At 42.5% G+C, this 15,986-nt stretch overlaps 1 protein-coding gene across 1 annotated transcript in view; it reads right to left on the bottom strand.

The window, feature by feature from the left end:
- Positions 1 to 1,387: 1,387 nt before the first annotated feature.
- Positions 1,388 to 15,986, bottom strand: part of RPS25 (ribosomal protein S25) — a 28,905-nt gene continuing 14,306 nt past the window's right edge. The window contains exons 4-5 of the mRNA XM_044080939.1: positions 12,074 to 12,169; positions 1,388 to 1,452 (exon numbers count right to left, since the gene is read on the bottom strand). Of these exons, the coding sequence (XP_043936874.1) occupies positions 12,078 to 12,169 (92 nt within the window). The 3' untranslated portion in view covers positions 1,388 to 1,452; positions 12,074 to 12,077. The remainder of the gene's footprint in view (positions 1,453 to 12,073; positions 12,170 to 15,986) is intronic.

A 15,986-nucleotide genomic window follows, 5' to 3' on the forward strand; every position in this document is an offset into this window, starting at 1 on the left:
GTGTGAGCATACTTCTTGTGGGCAAGGATACAGGGTTTTATTCCTTCTACTACCACATGCCTACTTTGCAAGTCAGACAGTGCTCCTGGGTCATCCCTGAAAAAAAAAAAAAAAAAAAGCATACAAGTCCAGTGGGCTTGCCTAGTTAAAAGCATTAATAAATAAAATTAAAAAAAAAAAACTTGCACATACAATAGTCATTTAATTTCATTAAAATACAGCTTTTACTTATAACCGCCAAGCTCAAAGTTCAATGACTTTTTGGTATATATGAACAGTAAACTGCAGTACATGTGATCACAGAGCAGTGTGCAAGGGTAATGTCTCCTTACCAACATTACTGTGCAATCTCAAACTAAACTGCAAGGAGTGGTGTGGAAGTACAGGTGGGCTTGCCCCCTGCTACAAATTTCACCAGAATTGATGTAGTAATCTGTTTTCCAGTACAGTAGTACTTGCCCAATTAATAAAACTGATGGACTGCAACAATGTAGGAGAAAAAACAAAATACCTAGAGAAAATCCTAGAGGACACATGGTAACTTTTTATGCACTAAGAGGGCTAAAATTCAATAGCTACAGCTGGGAAGGACATACAGATGAATTTCACAAAATCTATATACATATACATTCCCTCATTGGAGGGTTTTCCTTTTTCTCAAGAAAGTGGCCCATCCAACTTACCTAGGTTTCCAATACCCTGCTGAAGATTTTTTCCTAAGGTAAAAATACAAGCTCTTTCATGTTATACATTACAGTTTGCAATTTACACTTTGCATAACGTACCAATACAACTCCCTTAAGAAGGTTTCCAGAAGCTTAGAAAATGTCCTCAGTCTCTCTCAAGCAGAGAACATTGTATAATCAAAAGGGGAAGTGCTAACTTTTACTAAAAGTAATAGTTAAGCTATGCCCGACTAAGGCTTGTTTTGCATCTGCTAAACTCAAAATGCTGCTCAAGCTCTAAAGACATTTCTGCAACTCTTGCCACACAAGAAAGGACATGAGACTAACTGAAGTGAGTCACTAGAAAGAGCTTATTAACTGTCTGACTGGCAGGTGGGGAGGGGGGGTTAAGTGAAGGAAATGGATCTCTTAAAGACAGACAAGGTAGAAGATATGGGTGAACACAATCATGCAGGGGCATCCTAAGCAAATGCCTTGAAAAGTATGGAAATAAAGGCAAAAGTGGCATGAGGATTAAAAGACAAAACACCCTGTTGCTCACAATGCAGTCAAGTAGCACAGAATTATCCAAACCGGTCATTTTACCAGTGTTGCACTTATCTGCAGTGCTGCCCTACTCAGCATATATCTACAAATTCAGTCTAATCTCCTTAACTCAGCATTTCAAGACATTCCTCAAAAGAATTTAAGGAGACCAGGACTCAGTTGTGTTACTTTATTTTCTGTACATTTTGAAAAAAGATAGAATGGTGTTCGGCAACAGGACCTGCAAAAGAACAAATAAAAGTCATACCAAGGAAAATACTCAAATTTCACAATGACAAATCACAAAGATAAGCATTTAAATTACTCCAAATATTCATACTTAGAATACTGCAAAGAGCTAATCAGCCATATGCAGCCTTATAAGGAAGAAAAAAAAAAAAAAAAAAAAAAAGAAAACACAAGTGGTTTCTGGGCCTAATACTGCCCAGGTTTCTGAACAGAATTTTAACCTCCCAATTCTAGGGAAAGACTTAAAGGACTGTGCACATCTATATGCATGAATGTATAAAATTATGCACACAAAATTACCGAGCTCCCCCAATGAAACAGTCTGGCGCACACACAATTGACAGCATGATTGTTGTAGAGTACAATAGTTTAAAAATTGAGAAGGCTTTTTGTTAGTTTTCAACAGCTCTACCTATACAAAAGCAATCACAACAGGCCTGACACAGATGTTACCCAAAACATCACCACTTTTAAGCACAGGGCTACAGGGGGACTACTGCTTTGTCACCAATGAGCAGGGGAATTCTCCCTCAAACAATACGGATAGCACTATACATTTTACTTTTTCGGCAAAGCACCAATATGGAAGTACATTAGGATTCAAACATCTCACATGCAAGTGTCCCAACATATAACTTTGCACATCTAGTTTTGGGTTATTTGCATGGAAAACAAGGGCTAAAATTACCTTGGGAATGTAAGGTTGGGCTTCTTAAGACCCTAACAGAACACCACCCATGAACCTATAAACAACTTCCTAAATTCAAATATATACAAGGGAGGAATGAGGTGTAAAAGGTGGCAGGACTTAAATGAGCTGTGTAATGTTTGAGTGAGAAAAACAGGACAGAAAAGTGATGTATAATGTTTGCAACTGGGAGTGTTAGTGTCAGTATGATTTGTGATGGAAAATGCTTCCAACTAGGATTGTGTCAGTGTGGTTTTTCATTTATTAAACCATCACTTACTACACATTTATATAAAGAGGTTTGTTTTAAAAAAGGCAGGAACTGAATCATGTATGTAATACTGATTAGGTTATATGATGCATAGTATGTGAAGTATGGCTGTGGTGGTGCAGTGGTTAGCACTGCCGCCTCACAGCAAGATGTTCCTCACAGCAAGAGGTTCTTTGGTTCGATTCTCGGCTGGACTGCCTTCTGTGCAGAGTCTGCATGTCCTCCCTGCGGTCGAGTGAATTTAAAGAAATGCAGGCGGGTGCGCCTTCTTTGAAGGCTAGGCGGACTGGCAACTCAACACCGTAAAAATCCAGTGCTCCACTGTGGTGACCCCTAACCGGGTAAAGCCGAAAGACAGCAACATATGTGAAGTAGGTTTGTTATGGTAACTTTTTTTATGAATGTAAATGTCTGCGTCACAAATAACTGTTTGCGGTGGGGGGGGCAACTTCAGCTTTAAGAATAGTCAGCAAGTTCCTGGTTTATAATGCACATGTAACTTTCAGTGTGATTTAACTGTTTCAGCACCCAATGTCCCCAACTGCAAGTTGGGCCACAAATAATGAACATAAAATCCTCAACACCCAAAGCCCAAATAAAACCATCACTATAAAAAACATGTAAAACAGTTTACTTCATACTGTAATGGGTTAATTTTGGCCTTAAACTTCCACAACCCATGAACATCTTCTCATGCAGCCCAATGACCCAAGTAAAACAAAAAAAAACTTGTGAAAAGCATAGCAGCACCTTTTTTTTTTGGTGTGTGTGTGTGTGTGTGTGTGTGTGTGTATGTGTGTGTGTGTGGGGGGGGGGGGGTATGAAGAAACTAAAGCCAGCCACTGAGCACACACATTCCACCCTCAAAAGTGAATAGGAGGCATAACCACAAGTGCAAAGTTGCCTCCAGACACTCAGAAAAAAAAGATGAACAGTACTGTCTGAATGTAACATAGTAGGCTGTAGTGGGACATGCTAAGCAATGTGCTGCCTCAGCATAAAAGCTACTTGCTGGAATGTAAGCAGTACTGCAGCCAAGAGCAAAAGCATGAGTGCGGCACACAGATGAACAATTTTAGTGCACACCACTTAAGAGCTTATTGTGTGTGGAAAGTTTTCCCCAGACATCCTACCAAACCAGTGGCTACTAGTATGGAATACCATTCAGCGGTAGGACGACTACTGATGTACTAAATTTTTTCCCCCTGCGCACTACAAAAATCAGCTTAAAATGTTCCCACTGACCACAAAACCTGAGCTCAGACAGCAGTCAAATTAAATTTATACTGAGTACATACATAGCAATCTTATGTAGGGTCCTCTGCTGTGGGCAACAGCTTATCTCATTCCCAAGGGCCTTCATTTCGCAACTGTATTAAAGGAGTAAAACAGGTTTCTCCAATGCATTCCTCAACTTCACGGCCCTTTTCCTCCCTATTTACATTGTCCTCTGTAAAGAAACAATAAAGCATTTACAACTTTTATAATTCCCCTTACTTCTGTAACAGAAGCCTACCTTCTCATACTGTGATAGTTTCACTTACAAAATGATTCTCTCACATTTGAATAAAGCTTGCTGGAGTCGCCCAATTACTGACATCGAGGCCAGGCAGTGCAGGTATTTTTTTTAATCAGTTCCCTCCCCCAAAATGACCACAGCCTTCATCTGATTCCAACTAAAATAATAAGACCCACCCATTCTGTGATGTCACAGCTTCCCCCAACCAGAGTGCTGTTAATTTTATTCAGTAGTAGTGTAGTAACACCGATGTTTGGAAACAGAAATTTGGTATGCATACTTGTACATTCTGCACGGCAAATGATGCTTAGGTAGTGTATAGCTTGCATACTTCTCTGTTGTATTTGCACCAGACACTGTTAGTGTGCAGTGTCGGAATAGAAAGATTAAAACATTACCCTGGTATCAGAGGTGGCAGTGCAACATATTCATAGTGGCTTAACATGAGAGTAGCTCTAAGCAACCACCATGTGAAACCTGAACAAGCACCTAGAATTATTCAGTGCAGCTTCCACGCCTTAAGTCTGAAAATGAATTCACATACTCACATGAACAGGAGTAGCTGCATATTGATGGCTAAAAGTGCATGGGCATGTTGGGTGGTTACTGCACTGCAAAATTGGTATGTGATGGTGGAGATATTTGAAAGGCATGAGCAAACGCACCAGTATATTAAAGCCATAGCACCATGAACTGGAGGCTAGCAAATAGATTTAGTAAGGGATTTTGTCCATGCAGAAATATTTCAACAGTGATTCTTTGCAGTGGCATCCATTATCTGATTCAAGGTAAGTTAACCTTGATGTCCTTAAAAAAAAAAAAAAAAAATCAATAAAACATTTACTTTGTTATAAGTGACTTCTGGACACAAGAAAAAGAAAGGGGAAAATATAGCAATGTGGTTTGTATGTACAAAGACAAATCCAGGGACACGGCAAGGTTTTTTTTTTTTGCAAACCAACCAGTGGAGTAAAAACATATGAAGGCAAACACTGCATACCAACACACTTTGCACGTGTACATCTCACTTTATAACAAGGTGGAAGCATGAAGCGATACCTTAACACAAATTAATAAAGATCTAAACTGGTTAATAGTATAAATGTTTTATTCTTTAGCTCCTTGGTGCAAGGCCTTACTGGATGTGACTGCAGTCAAGTAAGGCCATGGCTATAGTGCAGCAAAAAAATGTCCCTCTAACAAAGGAAATGCTAGAGCAAAGATTAAAATTACATCAGTCTAGCACCCTGCTGAGATCTGCCAATCAATGGAATTACCAGATCAAATTACCCTCAGGACTCTGACAGCTAAGGAAGCTAAGTGTTATGGGGGAGGGGAGAAGTAAATGGACTGAAGTAAATGGACTGGAATTCATAGTCTCCCAAATTAGTGCCATTTAAACTAAATTAGAAAAAAAGGCAGCAGTAAACAGCACTTGAGTGTGCTCTGTGGCATTTACACCGTTTCTGTTTTAAGTAGTCATCCAGCAGCAGGGAATGTTGCACTGTTCTATTTTACTCAGCACTTTGTAAGCATGCAACATCTATGAAATGACAGGAACTTTAGGCAAACAGAGGCCGGCATGATGCAACATTTTTGAGCCAAACAATGATTTCTGGGATACTGGATGGCAACCTGATTTATCCAAACCACATCAATATGCCAGCCTCCAGGTTTTCAGAGTCTGGAATTGCAAATAAATATTTAAAATCCTGTAAATAATCCCAGAGTGCTGTAAGTGTAGGAAACATCATGCCATGATGTTGGTGCGGTACTCTAACTCCAGATCCTGCTCCATGAACATCCTACTCTTGTCTACAGCAGTACTACCACAAAGATACAAGACACACAAGCTTTGTTCCATACTATCAGTTGATTTCTATGAGAGTGCACCGAGTAGGGGGAGGGACCATTCAACAGCAACTTGCTTACTGTCAAAACTCAACTATAAGGTTACATTCCGGAGGCTTGGCTTTCAGGGTTTTAATTAGAAGTTAAGTGTGTTATGTCAAAACACGACCTTTCAAATAACCCAAAGAAAACAGGGAACAATTTAACAAAGACCTGTTCCTCTACCACAAAGTTTTAAAGGACACGTACAAGAGAACTGATGTGCACTAGTTTCATAGGCTATCTGCCCAAGGGCATTTATAAGCCTAGCCCATAGTTGTGGCTTTCGCCACCCCTTTAGTTTGAATAAAAACTATGCCTATCATTTTGCTGTGCCTCTGTCAAGCAGTGACACTGAAGTAATCCCTGGGGTATATCTGCAATCTCCCATCCATTGGTCAAGATTCCTCTTGAACAAGGCCAGAGAGGTGCTCTGCCTCACATGTACCAGGATTTTGTTCCACAGCATAGGGAGTCTCTGGGTGATGAATCTGTCCCTCCAGCACGTTCTATTTATAACCGTGTCAAGGTTCAAGTCTCCCGCCCTTGTGGTTCTGAGGGATCTAGATTTTTTGAGGTGAAGCATATTCATTAAATCTGGGTTTGACATGGCCTTATATGTCAGGCACAGGTCACCTCTGAGCAAGCGATATGAGACTGAATAGAGCTGGAGTTTTCAGTCTGGCAGCATAAGACATATTTTTGAGACCCTTTATCCTTTTGGTGAGGAACTTTTGGGGCCTTTCAAGCTGCAGCAGGTGTCTGGTCAGATACATTCCGAACGGGGCATTGTACTCAATCATAGGTCTAATGAGTGATGAGTACAGGGGGACGATGACCTCCCTTGATCTAGATGTGAATCCCTTCATGATCAGGTGGGCGATATAGAAGGTTTTCCTAACTACTTTAGCAACATGAGTGTCAAACAAAAGGCTACTGTCAACCTGGGTCCCCAGATCCCTGATGGCTTTTTCTGTGCTCAGTGGATTGCCACCTATATGGTAGCTAGGGGTAACCTTGTTTTTCCCGAAGGGTATGACCTATGCATTTTTTGGCGTTTAACTTCAGGCCATGGCTCTGGCACCAGTTATCCGTTTCTGTGAGGCCCTTCTGGAGGATATCTGTCTCAGATGTGTTTTCGACTATGGCGCCCAGTTTGCAGTCATCTGCAAACTTTGTCAGCCATAACCCTCCTGTGTTTGCTTGTACTTCAGAAAGTAGATGCCGAACAAGAGTGGACCCAGGACTGAGCCCTGTGGGACACCACTTGTGACAGGCTTTGAGTCTGACATGGCACCAGCAACTCTGACCCTGTGGGTTCTGTCACTTAGCCAGTTTGCAACCCATCTTGTGATGTATGGGTTTACATTCAAGCTGATGAGTTTTTCGATGATACCTGAGTGGGGTATTGTGTCGAAGGCCTTTGCCAGGTCGAGGTAGGCTGTATGGACTGCCTTTCCCTCATCAATGGCCTTGGTGACAGTCTCGAAAAAGTCAACCAAGTTTAAGAGGCAGGATCTGCCTTTGACAAAGCCAAACTGGGTTGGATCCAAAGTCTGCAAGTTCCCTATGTCTTTATTTATGAGTTCCATTATGATCCTCTCCATGGCTTTGCAGATAAGGCTTGTCAAGCTAATGGGGCGGTAATTTCCAGGGTCTGTGGAGGCACCGCCCTTAACCACACCCTATTTTTTTCTTCAAATAAAGTTATTTGAAAAAAATAAATAAATGAGCTCTACATACACTGATGTAGGAATGTGCCTTTTTTAGGCAAGGTTCAAATGACAATTCACCACCGTAACAGGTACAAGCAAGCAAAATCTGACGGTAATGCTAGAAGTCTAAACCTCAAAAATGCGCTCACTCGAGGCACTCCTTAAATTGGAGAACATGGACATCTGTGCAGTGACAGAGACCTGGTTCAAAGCTCCAGAGAGCATCCCTGCATTACCAGACTATAATTCATACCACACCTTCCGGCCACCTAACCCAGACCGAAACACTAAAGGCGAAGGCGTGTCCATATTCATTAAGGATATCCACACCTCCAAGCTAGTTACTCAGCATAATACATCTGATATTAAAGTTAAACTAACTCTGGGCAAGACCGCAATCCAGACTGTAGCTTGCTACAGCTTCCCCCCCCCCCCCCCCACCATGCCCTAGGATTCCTACTCTTCTTCTTGGAGTTAGGGTACAACACCCTAATAATGGGTGATTTCAACTACCCCACTATTAACTGTGAAAACTACTCCTGTACCAACTCTTTGCTCAACGTTTTCTGGAATTCATAAATTCCAACGCCTTGGATCAACTTATCCACACTCCCACCAGGGGCAGCAATATCCTAGACCTGGTCATCGCCAACATGGACGACTGGTGTTCCACACCAGAGGTCAATTCCTTGTTTGTCAGATCCAACCACAAGCTAATCACCCTAGACAACCACATCCCACCCCACCACGCCAATAGGAAACCGTAAAGAATTTCTCCAAAGCCAACTTCACGCATATTAAGACAGAGGTGGCAAGCTTCACGACATACATGCAGATGGACAATAGAGTACGACTGCTGAATCCTACACAAATGCACTTCATAAGCACTTAGGGATCATGCTATCCCTAACTCAAAAAAATGAAAAAGAAAAAAAAAATTTTTCTTTTGGCGAGTAAATCCATGATTGGAGGAACTTCCTGGTCAGCCTCACTAAGAAGCAGAGATCCCTCAGAATCCTCCAAAGCTAGTTATGAAAACAAAATCACTGATTCTAAAGACAACCACAAAGCATTTTATAGCTATGTCAAGAATCTCAATGGCAACACTCAAATCTGCTTTGAGTTACAGCACAATGGCATTAAATATACAGAACCAACTGATAGCCAACATCCTGGCAGACAGGTTCAGTGCTAACTTTACCCCCTCTCACCCCCTAAAGGGCCCATGTCTACACCGGAACAAGGCAAAGTTCCTGTAATCACGGCTGCACAGGTAAACCTCACTCTCCAAAGCCAAGAACACAGCACCCATGGGACCTAACATACCAAGCTGCCTTCTACACAAGTTACAGAATGAACTGGCACCCCACCCAAGTACCATGTTCAGTCATAGCCTCACTTAAGGCTTTGTTGCCCACTGAATAGTGCACCGCAGCAGTTATCCCACTCCACAAACAGGGAGCCATGACAGACCCCGGAACTACCGCCCCATTAGCCTGATGAGCCTGGTCTGCAAGGCCATGGAACGTATCATGGAACTCAAAGACATTGGAGATCTCCAAACTCTTGGACCCCACAAAGTTAGTGTTTGTAAAAAGCAGCTCTCGTCTCCTAAACCCGATAGGCTTTTTTGAAGCAGTCACCAAAGCCATAGATGAGGGCAAAGTGGTTCACACAACCTATTTAGATCTCGCCAAGGCGTTCAACACCCCCCCCACCACTCTGGAATTAGATAATCTCACTAAACTAGGTATAAATCTGTGTCACAAGATGGGTTGCCAACTGGCTTACTGACAGAACCCACACTGTGAAAGTAGCAGACTCCAAATCAGACTTCAGACCAGTGACAAGTGGAGTAGCACAGGGTTCAGTCCTGGGTCCTCTCCCATTTGGCATCTACTTCTCTGAAGTACAGGCTAACAGAGAATGTCTTTGGCTAACTAAGTTCGCAGATGACTGCAAACTAGGAGCCATACTAGAAACTCCTAACGATGTGGACATCAGACATTTCTCAGTTAGGCCCTTTTGTAGGGTGTCAAAGCCATGACCTCAAGCTCAATGCCAAAAAGTGCATTGTCATCCCCTTTGGTAAAAACTCTGTACCATGAACTACCACATAGGCGGTAGTCTACTCAACACCAAGTGTGATAAGACCTTGGTACACAGGTGGACAGTCTCTCCTTTGATAATCAGATCACCACAGTGGTCATGAAATCCTACTTGGCACACCTCATTACAAAAGGTTCCTCATCCACACAAAAAAAAAAAAAAATGAGGTAATTCCCCTCCACTCACTCAGACCCATTAGTGAGTAAAACGACCCTTTTGTATGTACCTCAAGACATCTACAACTGGAAAGGCCGTAGAAATACCCCACAAAGAGGATTACTGGCCTCAAACAGATGCCCTACGCAGACAGTTTCTCAAAAAACTCCAGCTTTAGTCTGTCGCACATTGCCTACTCAGAGGCGATCTCTGCCCAACATACAAAGCTATGTCAAACCCAGAGCTGTTGGACATGCTCCACTTAAAGACATCCAAATCCCTCCAAGATGCACGCTCTAGGGACCTAAACCTTGTCACCACAATAAACAGAACATGGAGGGATAGATTCCTGTCTCTGGAACAGACTGTCAAACAGAACTCCTCATTAGCAATCAAGAAAAATCTTGATAACTGGATGGGAAATAGGAAATTCACCCCAGGGATTACTTCTGTGGCTCTGCTTGACAGGGGCACAGGAAAGTAATTTTTTTGGGTGGCGAAAGCCAGGATACCGCATGATCAGACTTAAAAGAAATGCATCATTAAACACAAAGCGCTTTCAAATGCAAAGAATTTTGTTACAGATGGCCTACTGAAAAATTTCCTGAAGCTGAAAACTATGACATGTCACCAGGAGTACTGACTTTTCATATTACGTGTGGCATCAGGGAATCTTATTCCAGTACCTTGGTGTTTCCGATTACCCAAAAACTTTGCTGGTGCGTACAACTCCTTGATGATACTTAACCATTTTGTGTTGTGGCCATTAAATCAGACCGCAACACAAACTTTAATAGTAGTGCAATAACACTTTAAATGTTTAGATTAGTGGTGACCAAACTGGAGCAGCCAATCTCCCAAACTGCCCGATGAAGTGCATGTGAGCATCCGACAGCAAAATGGCACCATACCCCAGGACAGTTCCTCCAACCCAGACTAGAGTGCTGCGACAGGCTCTAGCTCTCCCACAAAGCTAAACAGAATTGCACCAAAAATGAATAATGGTCTATAGTGTGGCAGGAAGGGGGAATGGCATTTTTCCTGAAACTTAATTTGTACTTTATAAAACCCAGAGAGAATGCACACAGTTAGCCAAAAATTTAACTTGCCAACCCTGTAATGTCAAGACAGTTTTCTTAAACTTTTTTTTTTTTTTTTTTTAAAGACTATAATGCAAAACAAAGTACATTTAAGGGAAAATATAAGCTTCTACAGTAACAAGTTTTACTGACAACTTCAGAATCACATACCAAGATAAACAAAGACGCTTGATTCTTTTAGCCAGAACTGCTTTTCAGGCAGAGAAATGAACTTGTCTCTCAAATGATTGTAAGGTGCCATCTTAACTTAATTTTGTGGTGTAAGTAACAATTCAAACCGGACTCTTTAAAAAGTGAATGTTCCCATCTAATACCTACATTTTTAAATGATATGATTAAGCTCAGTTAAAAAAAGTTTCCTCTCTTTAGACCGGTGTATCTGCAATATGAGCAGTGAAAATTTCGATTACAATGCACAACAGTACTGACAGCCTCAAAATGTTTTTTCAGGGTAAAATGTGTGCACGCCCTATGTCCCCCAACAGAGAATACATTAGAATACATAAATACTGACCACACCTTATAGTGCAGTTCATATTTAAATCCCAAGATCTGGATCAGACCGAAGCACCTGCAAGCTGCTGCTAAGGGTAAAAGTGTGAAACCAAAGCCTAGGTGGTAAAGTACTTGGGTATGAATACTACCACCCCAGAACACTATTTGGGGATCAACACAAGCTTTGCATTCTAAATCATCATTTTCAATCAAGTCTAACAATGCAGCATTTGGTACCACATATCAAACGTAACCACAAAAATTCAACTCTGCAGCATACATATTAATTAACCTCACCAAATCCTTTATGTCCCAGAGTCAATTAGGTCTGGAGAATCAGACCAATGGCAGTAAAGAAATGAGGCTGCCAAGAGACAAGGTATTCCACACAAAACATTACTGAAGACCAGATAAAAAACAAGATTAAAATTCAGTGAATCTGGTTTGTTCAATTACATTTCAATTAAGACACTTGACTGCCCTTACCAAGTGATCTTGGCAAAGTTTTTTTTTTTGTTAATAAAAATAAAGTAACTTCCTTTCATCAAGTGAGCAGCATAGAATGGGCGACTAACAAAACACCAAGAGTAAATTAAAACCATTATAAAATTTACTCAAACTTTCAAGACAATCAAATCTGCAGTAATGCTGACAGCTGTTCTATACCCACCTGTTCAAGATTCCTCCCCTGCAGGTGCATCTCCTCCTTTTGTGTTCCTTGTGTATATCACCTGAGCTTTGTGCTTTGAGACCAGCTTTATCAAGCCTGAAATGAAAATAGGGTGAAGAACACACCACATTAACAAGGCCACTTCTCTTTTAAAGAATAAAAAGGCATGCACTTCAAAACCTATAAGCAAATGCTTCCCCCCCCTTTGCCCAAGCAGGTGCATTATGTAAGCATATTTAGTCATGGAAAAATCTTCACACCTCTGGAGTGCTGTTCTACTAGTGCAACCAGTACTGATGATGGTACCCCTGAACGTCACCTTTATGCCTTACCCCACACAAGGTGTGCGCAGGTGACGTTCAGTGCACCTTAAAGCAACAGTAGACTTTCTGGCCGGACAGTGGGCTTCACGGCAATGAATACCATCTGTAAGGAATACTGCAGTGGTGAAGACAAGGACATCTACTGTCATGGTAAGACTTTACACAACTGCACTATGTCCTTACATTCACCGCGGCAGTATTCCTTACAAATGAGAGCGCCAAAGCTAAATAAAACATGGGAGGAGGAAGCAGCAGAGCCCCGCAGAACCCTCCAAGAAACCATGAAGAATGGCAGCAGCAAGGCCAGCTCTAAAGATACCGTTAACTGGTAATGTTTTGTAAAGATATGCACAGAAGACCAGGTAGCAGCTTCAATAATAGAATTAGCGTTTAACAAAAGGAAATGGCCACTAGAAATCCAAGAGGAAATAGTTGGCTTGGAAACAGCCAAACCAAAAGGACCCAAGATGAAAGGAAACAGATAAGCCGTCTATGCACATCTAAGGTATGCAGCACCCTCACACTGTCAGATTGTGGAGAGGGGAAAAAAAGTAGGCAAATTAATGGACTCCAAGTGACAACTCATTAACCACTCTTGGCCATGAAAGGAGGATTAGTACGCAAGGACATCCTGTCCTCCTGAAATATTAAAAGGTGGACAAGCCATAAGGGCTTGCAACTCAGAAACCCGTCTGGCAGAAGTAAGAGCCAACAAAAGAACAGTCTTCCAAGAACAACTTTGCAAGGAAACTGAAACAGCAGGCTCAAAAAGGAGCCAGTCAATTTTTACAGAATGAATTAAGATCCCAGGGAGGAGGAACAGGCTTCCTGAGAGGGCCAATATTAAGGACACCTTTAAGAAATTTCTTAGCCTCAAATCTAGAAGCTAACTTGGGATTTAAAGGTAGAAAAGCAGAAAGAGCCAAGTGGGCCCTAACAGAATAGGCCAAACAAGCACTGAGCAACTCACAAAGGAGCAACCACAGTAAGTGGGTCCAGGTCACGAGAAAGACCAAACAGAAAACATCTTCCATTTAGATAAGTAGGCTTTCCTGGTAGTAGGTTTCCTAGCCTCCTGCACGACCTGCAGCACATCCTCAAAAAAAAAAAAAAAAAAAAAGTGTTTGAGGAATCAAAACCCTATCATCCACAGTGTTAAAGTGTGGACAGGTGGGGATGGATGAGAGACCCCTTGGTCTTGTGCGAGGAGATCCACCCTGTGGGGTAACTTGAGACGATTGCCCCTGGCTAGATGCAGAAGTAGAGGGAACCAGTGCTTTTGTGGCCGGGGGGGGGGGGGGTTAACAAATTGTGAGCATCCTGTTGAACCTTGAACAGGACTCTCTGAAGGAGAGGAAGGGAGGAAATGCATAAAGAAACATGCCCTTCCAAGAAAACGAGAAGGCGTACACCTGCCATACCAGAGGACCTGGGACTCAGAGGAAGTTGTCTGTTCAGTGGGGAAGCAAAGATATCTACTTGGAGTACCCCACTGGTAAACGATGTCCAGAAAACATCACTGTGGAGCATCCATTTGTGGGACTGAGTGAAGGACCTGCTTAGATTGTCTGCCACAAACGTTCCGATCTGAAGGAATGTAAACTGCTTGAACACAGTCACCAGATAGTGGACAGCCAGATCCCATCCCAGAAGTGCCAGCCAGCAAAGATTAAGATCTTGCACCCCCTCCCCCATTTATTGCTATACCACATGACTGTGGTATTTGTCTGGGAATACCTTGAGAGGACCTAAAGAGAAAAGATAAAAGGCCTGAAGAGCTAGCATTCTAAGACCCCTCATTTGACGATGTGCTCCTTCCACTGACAAGGCGACCACACCCCCTAAACCCTCGCGGAGCCAAAACTGCTCCCCATCCCACATGTGAAGCATCTGAGGGGAAGAAGCGACTGAAAAGGGAGCCTTGGATTCAGAGACAACTGCTGAAATCGACCACACAAGTTCTTTGAGACACGGGGAAGATGAACAGGAAAGTCTAGAGGACGTGCATGCTGAAGCCACACCAACTACTACTGGAACTTCCTCATGTGTTTGGCTAAAGGGAGCATTGGACTAGTGGAAGACCTTAACCCCAGAGCTCTCAGACACTCCCTGGCTCTAATGGATGCTAGGAGAAGAGTTTGAAAGAAATGAGAGTTAATACCTTTAGAGGAGTCAGGGATGCCAGCATGGGCACTGTTTGAAACTTGCAACTCAAAAAGACAGCATCCTGAGAAGGAGTCAGGGAACCCAGGCTCTAAAGAGGGGAAATAGAAATGGTAAAAGATTTTGCAAAATGACCTCTGGAGAAGATGCTAGCAGGTCGTCCAAATAAGGAAAGATCTGTATCCCTTGAAGCCTGCAAAAGGCAACCACAGGAGCGAGGCATTTGGTGAACACCCTTGGGGCAGTAGAAAGGCCAGAGGGCAAAGCACAGAACTGAAAATGCCAGGAAGCAGAGAAATTCAAAAATCTCCTGAAGAGAGGATGGATCGGGATATGGAGATAAGCCTCCTTGAGGTCCAGAGACACCAAAAACACCTGAGGGAGCGAGAGAGGAAAAAGGGACAACATCCAAAAGGAAGGTACCTTCAAAAAGGTGTTTAGATGAGAGATCTAGAATAGGTTTTCAAGTACCTTCTTTTCTGGACACTCGAAACATTATTGAATAAAACCATTTTCCCAGTTTGGGACACCGGCACCTCTTGAATAGTTCCCCAAGACAAGAGGTCTCCAAGAACCTTTGGGGAAAAAAGGAAGTTGCTCCAGAGGAGGCTGGAGGAATGCCCATAAAAGGAGGGTGGGAAATCCAGACAATAAAGTACCCTTGCCAAATGATTTGACAGAACCCAAGATTCCTGGGTGATTCGGAGCCAAACAGGAAGAGAAAGGCAAATATGGCTGGAAATGGGCAGACAGATGGCACCTGGTTTGTCATGAAAGGAAGGCTTAAGAATCCCTGCAGTCTGAGTGGCCTCAGCAGAAGAGTCTGTTTTCTACCCTTTTCACCTTTAGTAGGAGGGTGAGATGCCTACAAAGGCTGGCTTAGGATAGTTTCTCTGAAATTTAGGCGCAGGAGAAACAGATGTGTAAAGCCTTCCCTTTGTTCTGGAGAGACTTGAACCAGCAGCTGCTTCACCAAACAAGAGAATCATCCAGGAGTATCCATCAACTTAGCCTTATCATCGGGCAAAGGTTTAGGCCAAAGCCATGAATATCGCCTCAGAAACTAACCAGAACCAGAAGCAGCAGCCCTAGAAGAGGCATCTACTACACCATAACTGCATTTGATAGAATGACAAACTACCCGAAAGGAAGTCCCAAGCAAGGAAAGAGCAGAAATAGTCTGTAAAATCAGAAAGAATCTGACAAGCCTGAAAAAGAACAGCCAAGACATACCCAGAGATACGAGTGATAATTTAATAGCCCTAAAAGCTAGGGTAGCCGAAAGTACAAACCTTCTTACCCAGCCTATCCATGGTTCTACTGTCCTTGTCAGAAGGAAGCAATTGAGATGGCTCAGAGGCCACAGACACCACAGAGGGGTCCAGCAGCGGGACATTTAAACAAAAAGGAACAATCCTCAGACACCC

The sequence above is a fragment of the Protopterus annectens genome, chromosome 8.part0 (assembly GCF_019279795.1).
Source record: "Protopterus annectens isolate FY-2018-M chromosome 8.part0, PAN1.0, whole genome shotgun sequence".
NCBI classification, from domain to species: domain Eukaryota; kingdom Metazoa; phylum Chordata; order Ceratodontiformes; family Protopteridae; genus Protopterus; species Protopterus annectens.